The sequence below is a fragment of the Elephantulus edwardii genome, unplaced genomic scaffold (assembly GCF_000299155.1).
Source record: "Elephantulus edwardii isolate Elephantulus edwardi_28Jun2011 unplaced genomic scaffold, EleEdw1.0 scaffold00004, whole genome shotgun sequence".
Classification (NCBI taxonomy): Eukaryota; Metazoa; Chordata; class Mammalia; order Macroscelidea; family Macroscelididae; genus Elephantulus; species Elephantulus edwardii.
The window spans coordinates 4,152,719-4,163,482 of record NW_006399754.1 but is presented as its reverse complement, the minus strand read 5'-3'; the positions used below and the strand labels follow the sequence as shown (position 1 = coordinate 4,163,482).

The 10,764-nt window shown below is 43.8% G+C and overlaps 1 protein-coding gene across 1 annotated transcript in view; it reads right to left on the bottom strand.

Moving 5' to 3' along the window:
• The window catches only part of RNASEH2B (ribonuclease H2, subunit B), a 47,295-nt gene that overhangs the window by 31,034 nt on the left and 5,497 nt on the right, over positions 1–10,764 (bottom strand). The window contains exons 2-4 of the mRNA XM_006879602.1: positions 9,054–9,161; positions 2,459–2,535; positions 189–303 (exon numbers count right to left, since the gene is read on the bottom strand). Coding sequence (XP_006879664.1) covers positions 189–303; positions 2,459–2,535; positions 9,054–9,161 — 300 coding nt within the window. The remainder of the gene's footprint in view (positions 1–188; positions 304–2,458; positions 2,536–9,053; positions 9,162–10,764) is intronic.

Genomic DNA, 10,764 nt, shown 5'->3' with positions numbered 1-10,764 from the left:
AAGAACAAACTGGGAGGAGGGTAGAGAGAATAGTGCAACAATGAATGAATGGAAACCCAAAATCTCTGTAAATGTTTATGAAAATTAATAAAATATAGAGAAAAAAAAATAGAGTGGGTCTCTAAGCGGCTACACTCCCAAACCTTTCCAAAGCCATTCTTTGAGTTGTCAAAGCCCACATGCTGTACCTTTCTCCTCTGTAACGTGGTGAAGTGACTTCTGAAGTTCAGGAAGTTTCAGCAATAAGATGCAATTTGGAAATACATCATCCACCATAACTTGCTCTAGGGGTTGGAACTTTCCCTGAAAAATCATGTTAATGAGTCAACAAACCCACATGCAAAAAAAGTTACATACATCACCTTACAGCTAGGCTTTTAAACCAAAGTCAGAATCTGTTATCCCATATAATGAATCCCTGAGAAGGCTCACCCTGAACAGGGCAGGCTCCAGAGCTGCCCCTTAGCTCCTTTTAGGAAGCTCTTCCCAGAACTAGGGCTCCAGCCAGCACAACATCTATCAAAGAAGGGTATTGTTCTGGAAAAGCCCTGGGAGCCACGGAACTCACAAAGATGGGAGAGGTTACCTGGGGCTGGTGCAACCCATTGAGTGGAGGATGAGGCAGCTGTGAGCTGTGTGCATCACAGAGCAGATGTCCCAATCGTCACATGGAAAGGAACCCAGATGGGGACCAGAACAGTTCCTCTAAGTGGCACAAAAGGCTAGACTAATAACCAAAAGGTTGGCAGTTCAAATCAGAAGAAAGGCCTGGTGATCTGCTTCTGAAATAACATGGTCACGAAAAACTTATGGAGAGCAGGTCTCCTCCGAAACACACAGGGTCACTATGACTCTAAATCCCCTGGTAACATCTGGCTTGGATTTGGTTTTTTTGGTGTTCGGGGTTTGTTTTTTTCTTCTTTTAAATATACATCTCTCTATCTCACACTGACTGCATGGCTAAAGAAAGCAAGACTCACAAAGAAAAGAAAACACGAAGTGTAAATCTTTCACACTGAGGCCGTAATATGAGGAAAAACAACTGGGGGGAGAAGGGCAGGCAAGCTGCACACAGTCCTCCAGAGGCCGACAGCTGAGTGAGGAGGCCTGGCTGCCAGCTGCCCCAAAGCGCCCAGCCGAAGGATCCAGAACATTGTTCTTCTCTCTGAAGTTCGGCTGTCTTTTACTTTGCTTGGCAATGCAGAGAGGGGGTCTGTCTAAATGAAGATATCAGTCTCCACATTTGGGGATACCAGGATACAAGGGACTGTCAAATGATTTGCAAAAGATGCACAGTTTCGCTCATGCAAAACCTACTTTCTGGTTCAATGACAACTGTGTCTGATCAGTTTTCTTTCCAGAAATGTCATTTTCTTTGGTTTTTCAGGGTGAAATACTCTCACTGATCAAGTTGGGAGTATGGGGAATAGTAAATCAGAGGAAAATAAGCAGCAAGAAATGCCTCAACTCAAATGTTCTCTCTTGTGAAGGATCATTTCCCAGGTATTTCCCGGGTCTTACTGTATTTAGATTTCCACTGTAATGTAGACTCCTTTGTGGTCAACCAGTATTTTAAAATCTTGACTCTAAAGTAACATGCTACTTATCAACAATGGACTATGGCAGTATTACAGAGATAAAATGGAAATGGATTGAGACGGGTCTCGTGCCACTGTTGTAACACAGGACTGACATCGGGGTTTGGGGAGAGACCGAGAAAGATGGGTTAAATAATGTATACTGCGTTGAAACAGATGAGGGAGAGAACTGTTTAAAAGGAATATGTGATTAGGTATTATTGTCATGACAGGAGTCCAGAACGAAGGCTGCACAGTGGAATGGACTTGGGGGAGGGATTGTATAACAATGAAAGAATTTTTCTTTTACTTTTCAAAGAGAGGAACGAACTGGAGGGGAGGGGTGGGCAGGGAAAAAAGTGCAACAATGAATGAATGGAAATTCAAAATCTTTATAAATTTTCATGAAAATTAATAATAATAATAATTTTTAAAAAAAGACGGGTCTCAGTCGTCACATGGCAAGCTCACTTTAAACTAAGCAGGAGCCACAGAGGCCACTCCATGGGTGTCTGAGTAGAGTTGTGCTTCATAAGGTTCTCAGCGGTTGATTTCTTGGAAGGTGACTGCCAGGTCTTTCCTCTGAGGTACCTGTGGGTGAATTCAACCTTCCAAACCTTGTGGTTTGTGGTTAACTGCAAGGGTGCTAATTGTACGCACCACCCAAGAAGTGTTTAACGGGATCTTGATCAAGGCCCAGGCTCTCAGCTCTGTATGCCAGTGCTCTAGTCTATGTGAACACACAGGATACACATTATTTACAGTAACCAGATTCAGCCTGCCGTGTGGGGAATCGACATTGGACAATTAAAAGAGAGAAAAAGTACAGACTAGTGTATTCTGTTCCTTAATGGCTAATATTCCCAAATTGAGAAACTCACCTCTTTTCCAGCCTTTATGAGATAGTGGAGAACCAGAAATAATGGATCCATTGGTGTGGCAAAGTGGAGAAGACCCTCTACAGATTAGAAAAAGAACACAGAGAATGAGATATCTTGGAAATACAGGTCAATCATGTCCTCTTAATCCCAGTGGGAAGACAATTCATAAAAAATGCATTGGAAATCCCAAATGTAAAAACTCTTTACTCAAGTCTCGTCCATATGAAGCTGTGCTGTTAACCCAAAGGCCAAAGTTCTGCAGTAGTTCAAGTTCACCAGTGGCTCCGAGGAAGAAAGATGGGCAAGTTCCTCTCATGCAACTTCCAGCCTCTGAAAGCGTTCTGGAGGGTCAGCTATGAACCAGTTCCCACTTGACAACAATGAGTGAGTTACAGAGGCCCAGGGTTTCTGTCATTCTCTAAAAGGCAGACTGTGTCTGTCAGATCTCATCCCAAAGAGCTCTAAACTCCCACCTGGCGAGGAAACTCAAGGCACGGAGAAGGGATCTTTAACTTGCCTTTTTTTGCCCTGGCAATAATTTGCAACAGGAGCCGACAAAGAAAGGGTTAAGGTGCATCTACAAAGGAGCAGCCAAGCAGAATTTCCTGTGTTGAGGACAGAGTCACAGGAATGCGCTAACATTCCTCATGCACTCGGATCCCTCTGTGGTCTCCCAGGCACCATGTCTCCCCACACATCTGGGGAAGGAAAGGTAAGAGGGCAGCAATCTCACAAGACTGGACATCAACTCATGGACCACAAAATTAGTGATGCTCTCCAGCCCAGAAGAAAGAAGGCAAATCACTCTCGAGACATTGGTATGTGTTCAGGAAATCAAAAAGCGTATCGCGATGGGAAAGTCTGCTGTTAGGGACCTCTCTAAGGTACTCAGGAGCAACAGTGTCTTTCTGGAGACTAAGGTGTGCCTGATACAGGCCATGGTCTTTGCAATCGCTTGTTATGCATCAGAGAGTTGGACAATGACTAGGGAGGACAGAAGGAGAGTGGATGCTTTTGAGCTGTGGTGCTGGAAAAGGGTACTGAATGTACCATGGACTGCCAGGAAAACAAACAGATTCATCTTAGAGAGGATTAAACCAAGCTACTCCTTGGAGGCAAGAATTCTGGGGCTTCGTCTAACATATTTTGGACATGTTGCCAGGAGGGACGGGTCCTTGGAGAGGGACATCATGCTTGGGAGGGTGGAGGGACAGCGCAGGAGGGGAAGACCCTCTATGAGATGGATTGATTCGGTGACTGGGGTAATTGGGATGGGTGTGTCAGAGGCGGTGCGGTTGGCGCAGGATAGAGCAGGGTTTAGGGCTGTTGTGCATAGGGTCGCTATGAGTCGGAAACGACTCGACGGCACATAACAACAACATACCTTTATAATAATAATAATAAAGGCAAACAACCCAATCAAAAAAGGATGGCTGAGGATTTGAACAGACATTTCACCCAAGAGGATATAAGATGACCAACAGGCACATGACAACACATTCAACATCATTAAGCTACGATGCCAGAACCAAACCCAATGCTGCTCATTCTGGTATACGATGAACCTTCTAAGCGGGGGTTCCAAGGCTATAAATCTTCATGTCAGGAGACTTCCCATCCTTCTCTCTCTCTGTCAATGTGGTGGTGTACTGTTGAATCGAAAATGACCCATAGTTGGCCCTCCAGTGGGATAGAAGAGGCAGTAAATCTCACAGGAGGAAACTCCTGAGGAGCAACTGGGGAATTTGAACCCTCTAACTGTAGGTTGGCAGAACAACTCCTTACCACTAAGCTACCACCACCTGCCCTTCCTTTAGCGGCCCAACATGCTACATGCTAGACCTCTAGAGCAACTTCATTAGTTCCTGTTGTTGTTGTTATTGAGTAGAACACACTGGAGCCCTGTCCTATCCTGCGCCCTCTTCACAACCTCTGACACACGCAAGCCCACTGCTACAGTCACTCTGTCAAATTATTTTTAATTAAATATTTCCTATGAATGAAAAATTAAAAAAAAAAAAAAGAAGGCAAATCACAACAAAACAGCCAGCCAGCCCCTCCAAGCATCCCACACACCTCTTCCCAGGACACGAACCAGGGAATTTTACTACATAAACAGCAAGCCTTCCTTTAAACCTCCTCAAAACTCACTGTCTTAGTGAAATACACTGTCATGGGTTAAACCGCATCCCTTGAAAAGACATGTGGGAGTCCTAACCATTGAACTCTGTTTGGAAATGGAATCCCTGAAGATGCATTGAGGTGAGTTAACATGAGTCAAACCCTAACTGAGTAATGTCCTTACAAAAGTAGAACGGACACAGCCAGGACATTCACGGGACACAGCCAGGACAGTCACGTGATGTCAGAGGCAGAAGGACAGACACCTGAAACTGGATTGTGAGCTCCTCTCCCAGAGCTCCCAAAGGACCGGACATAGCGCGTCCCTGATTTGAACTTCTAGCCCCGAGATCTGTGAGACACTGGATTCTCGTTGTCTAACACTATCTATGCACCTTGTGGAGAGTAAGATCCATTTTACTTGGATCCACAATTAGCACTGAAGGAAGGAGCAGTCCAAGAAATCAAAAGATGTGTTACTCTTGAGAACATCTGCTGTCAAGGACATCTCCAAAGTTCTAAAGTGCAAGATGTTAGTTTAAAGACGAGGTGCTGTCTGATATAAGCCATTGTATTTTCAATTGCTTCCTATGCATCTGAAAATTGGGTCATGAATAAGGAAGACCAAAGAAGAATTGATGTCTTTGAATGGTGAATTGTGTTGGAAAAGAGTATACTACATCGTGAACTTTGAAAAGAACAAACCAATGTGTTTTGGAAAAGGGATAACCAGGGTACTCCTTAGAGGTTCGAAGAGTGAGACTTCTCATACCCTTTGGGTATATTATCAGAAGGAACTAATCCTTGGAAAAAGACATCATGCCGGCAAAGGTAGAGGGTCAGAGAAAGACAGGATGATCCTCAAGGAGAGAGAATGATCAAACAACTATGACAACAGGCTTTAGCACGCCAGAGATTGTGAGGATGGTGCCGGCCAGAGGAAGGTTCAGATCTGGCTCATAGGCTTGCTATGAGCTTTAGTTGACAGCACCTAACAACAACAAAAACAACACCTTAAGGTACTTTATAATGGCAATTCTATCAAACCAATATATACATGTTGCTATTATGTGCTGTTGAGTTGCTTGTGACTCATATAGAGACCCTATGTCCACCAGCTCTGAACCCTGCTCTATCCTGTGCCAATCTTCTTGTCTCTGACACACTTACCCTCATTACCCCAGTCACTGTGTCAATCCATCTCATCCAGGGTCTTCCCTTCTTGCACACTTACATATATTCTCTAATAGAGTAATGTTGCCTATATAACCAAATATTCTACTTCTTAGTAAGAAAAACAAACAAACAAAACAACAACAACAAAAACAAACCAAAAAAAACCAACACAAAAATCCCCAAAACCAAAACAACCAAACCTTAAGGAAATAATTTCATATTGCTGTGTTGATTGTGTTGATGCTTGAGTATTAAAAAAAAAAAAAAAGAAAAAGAAGAGAAATTTATAAAAACAGAAGCTCATTTTATATGAAACATCCATTTTACTCAAAATTAGGAACAGATTTTTGATCCGAAAACAATATCCTGGTGGCTGCTCTTAAAAACAGCTTGCTCCCCAGGATCCAGTTGAAAAATACAACAGTGATGAAAAAAGCAGGTACCACTCAGGCAGCCCGGGGCTGTCTTTCCTGTTTCGCCCTGGAAGTGACTATGTCTGCCCAGTTAAATCCCACTGCAAGGGCAATCCACAAGAGCACTTGAAGAGTCTTTATTAATTACCAACTGGATGAGTACAGTAGCAGCAATTATGGGCTCTGTGGGTTTTCCAACTACTAGCCGAAACCTGGCTTTCCATTCTGGCAACTGCAGGCTACATCCAGTCTTCTCAGGCACAATGATCTATAAGATTTACCACCAGCAATATTTTTCCTGTGACATGCCTTAAAAGAAAGGTAAAGAGCTCTTTCTACCCTAGAATGAAGTGGCAGTGTACACAGCCAACAGAAAGCAGAGGTTTGCAAGAAACAGAAAGCATTCTCTGAAAGCAGTGAGTGTGCACGCAGATATAGAGACTATTGGTCTTGGCAGTTGTCAAGTTGGCCCCAATCCATAATGAACCCATGCACAACCAAACAAAGCAGTCCCCGGTCCTGTCCCATGGTCAACATGCTCATGGTCAGCTGTAGATCAGATATGTGTGGTGACCTCTGCAGTTTTCATTGGCTGATTTGTGGAAGTGGATAGCAGTCCTTTCTGCATAGTCTGCCTTAGTCTGAAAACTCTACTGAAATCTGCTCAGCATCGCAGCAGCAAACACGCCTCCACAGACAGGTAGTAAAGTGCAGTGCTTAGGAATTGAACCTGGGTCTCCTACGTGGAAGACAAGAATTCCTCCACTGAACCTCCACTGCAGAATGCCTTCACTATGCAGTGACTACCCGGCCAAGTCCCTGAACAGGGATTGCATGGCATTTTCCCCCACTGATTAGCACTGCCCCCAAACCAAGGGAGCATTAGAAGAACCAGAATTTTGATGGTTTGGGGGAATGAGTGAGGGAACAGATAATTTACATGACAAAACACTAAAATCTTTGTTACAATATAGACTCTCTTCAAATTCCAATAGTATGCCTTTTCAAGAAAATGAAATACTTAAAAGTTGAAGGCTGTTATTGATTGAATCGTTCTCTCTCCAAAATATGTCATAGAATCCTAATCCCTTGCATATATTGTATGTAGATATCACCCTGTTTAGCACTTGGTTTTCTTTGCTATATTAGGGAAGCTTGGTTAGTGTTGGCTCTATTCCAGGGCTCATCACCGAGAGGTGACGAAGGAACATCACAGGCACAGGAGCACAAACACAGCGTGGAAAGACAAATGTCATGCATAGGTTACCCAGAACTGTCAGGGTTAAGAACCCGAGACAAGAGAGAACATAAGTATCCCCAATAGCTGGTATCCTGCATTTGAACTTCTAACTTCCTGAACTGTGAGAAAATAAATTTCTGTCTGACAAAGCCACCCTCTTACAGTATTTCTGTATAGAGGAAACCAAGACCAAATTCCTCACAAGAGGCTAGGAGGGAAAACAAAAGCCCCAGGTGACACAAGGTGAACCCCGTGCTACAAAAGTGATCTGGCTTCTGATGTGGGGTGTGTCACCAGTTCAATAGTCACCTACCTACTCATCTGTTACTGTCTGTTGAATCAAAACCAACTCAGAGCTGATCTTCCATTGGGTTTTGGGGACACTATAAATCTCACAGGAGGGGCCTGCCTATCTTTCTCCCTCAGAGCTGCTGGGGGATTCACACCACCAGAGGTGGCACCTCCAAGTTAGCTGTGCAGCTCTGTATGGTCCATGTCACCAGAGCTTTCTGTTAGCAGACAAGTCAGTTACCAGTGCAGAATTTCCAACCTTTTGTGAAAGACAGATCTAAACCTGCTCAGATGGCCTTTACAAGGATCCCTCGTGGTGGAAAGCATAAAGCATCTGGCTGCCAACCAAAAGACTGAGGGCCAGAACCCATCAGCTGTCCTGTGGGAGAAAGATGAGGCTGTCTGCTCACGAAGATTCACAGCCTAGGAAGCACCAGGAGCAGGCCTGCTCTCTCTAGAGTCCCTAGGATTGAGAATCAATCCAGTGACAGTGATGCTGGTTAAGTTTCTCCTTGATTAAGCCCTCCGATGAGATCTGTTGTTCATAGGGTTGCTACAAGTCATACTCAACTCATCGGTACCTAACAACAATAAATAGTGCCAGTCTGGTGGCCTAGGGGGGAGAGAGTTTAGCTGCCAATTCAAAGGCAGACAGTTCGAATCCACTACCTGCTCCAAGGGAGTGGGATGAGCAATCTCCTCCTGTAGGATGATGATGATGATGATTATACAAGTTTATTTAAAAAAATCAAATATAGTTTTCTTTTTTCCCCCCATTCATTTATTGTTGCACATTTTCCTCCCCGCCTACCCTCCCCACTAGTTTGCTTTTTTCTTTGGGGGGAAATAATTCTTTTACTGTTATACAGACATCCCCCCGCACCCCTTCTCCGGCCCAGTCCAGAGCAGATTCTTCCAATTTCCCTCACCTCCCACGCATCAAATTGTACAACTCCAGGATTAATCCTCCCCTCCCCTGCACATTCTCCTCCTGTAGGATTTACAGCTATGACGTAGTTATGAATTGACAGCAATGATGAGGTGGTTTTGCTCATGCCAAATTACCCTCGTGGTGTAATGTATTACTTGCTGCCCTGCGAACCCAAAGTCAGTGGTTCATCTCTACCAGCTGTTCCCCAGTAGAAAGATGGGCAGTCTCCTCCTTAGAGATTTACAGCTTTGGAAGTCCAACAGAGGGTCCTTAAGAGTTAGAATCAACTCAGTGGCGGAGGATGGTGCCAGGGAAGGCAAACCCAAGGTGCAGGCTCCAACCCCGCAAGCCAGGCCTGTGTGAAGGCTGGACAAGCCAGAGCATGTGGCCGGCTTGTGGAAATATACACACCACGTCACTCACCTGACTGGACCGACTGATTTATGAACCAAGAATGGTGTTTTTCCTTGAAAACTTTTATTTCAAACAGCTGTTGTAGACACATATCGAACAAGTAAATGGCTCCTTCCCCTGTTAAGAAAAAATCTGGTTTTTATTTGTAAGCTTTCACATTAAGAAAGGAAAAAAAAAAAATAAAAAGATTCTGCAATAGTTCTGAAGAATGTTCCTATTAAGAACATAAACATACAAAGATATATTCAGTATGACTGACTCCAAGAACAAGGGATAGCTATTATATACAGATGCCTGCTTTCCAGCTCGATAAATTCCACCAGACTTAAATCAATAAATAAGAACATGCAAATCATTTATCTTAACTGCTCATAGCCTCTCGTTCTCCGTCTGTTCCTGTCCTTGTGAGGCCTATTAGATCAGCCTGTGGCTCCCTGAGACAGGGACCCAGGGAACCGGGCCCTCATACAAGCTCTACACTGAGCACTGGAGGGGCCCTGCACCAGGCTCTACGCTGTAAGACAGGGCCAAGCCATGCCAACTGGATAGTTATTGTTGTTAGGTGCCATTGAGTCAACCAGAACTCATAGTGACTCTGCACAATAGCTCTGAACCCTGCTCTATCCTGGGCCAATCTCACTGGCTCTGATACACTTACCCTCATTACTCCAGTCACTGCGTCAATCCATCTCATCCAGGGTCTTTCTCTCCTACACTGTCCCGCCACCTTTCCAAGCATGATGTCCTTCTCTCAGGACTGGTCCCTTCTGGCAACATGCCCAAAGTATGGCAGATAGAGCTTCAAAATCCTTGCTTCTAAGGAACAGCTTGGCTTTATCCTCTCTAGGACAGACCTGTTAGTTCTCTTGGAAGTCCATAACATGTTCAATACACTACTCCAGCACCACAACTCAAAGGCATCAATTCTTCTTCTGTTTTTCTTGGTCACTGTCCCGCTCTCTGAGGCATAACAGGTAACTGTGAAAACCATGGCCTGGATCAGACACACCTTAGTCTCTATACTGACACTGTTGCTCTTTACCACTCTGGAGAGGTCTCTGACAGCAGATTTTCCTATGTGATTTGTCTTCTTATTTCCTGACTGCTGATACCAAGAGTGTTGATTGTGGAACAAAGTAAGTTGAAACTGTTCACAATCTCAACTTCTTCTCCATCTATCATGATGCTGCCAACTAGCCCACTGGTGAGAATCTTTGTTTTCTTGATACTGAACTTCAGTCTACAATGTAGATTATAGTCCTTGACCTTCTGCAGCAAAATGGTTCAGGCCTTCCCCAGTTTCAACAAGCAAGGCTGTGTCATATGCATAACCTAGTTTATTTTTTTTTAATTTATTTTTTGTAACCTAGTTTATTGATGAGGCTTCTACCAATCCTGATGCCACATTTTTCCTCATAAAGTCCAGCCTCCCAAATAATTTGTTCTGCATATAGATTGAAATGTTATGGAGTCAGGTCACATCCCTAATGCACTCCTTTTCTGATTTTGAACCATGCAGTGTTTCCTCGCTCTGTTCTGATGACTGCTTTCTGGTCCAAGTATAGGTTTCACATGAGCACAATCAGGTGTTCTGGGATTCCCATTTTTCTCAAGGTTAGCCACATTTTTTGTGACCCATACAATCAAATGCCTTTGCATAGTCAATAAAACACAGATAGACATTCTTTTTTTTAAATTTTTTAAAATTTATTATTAATTT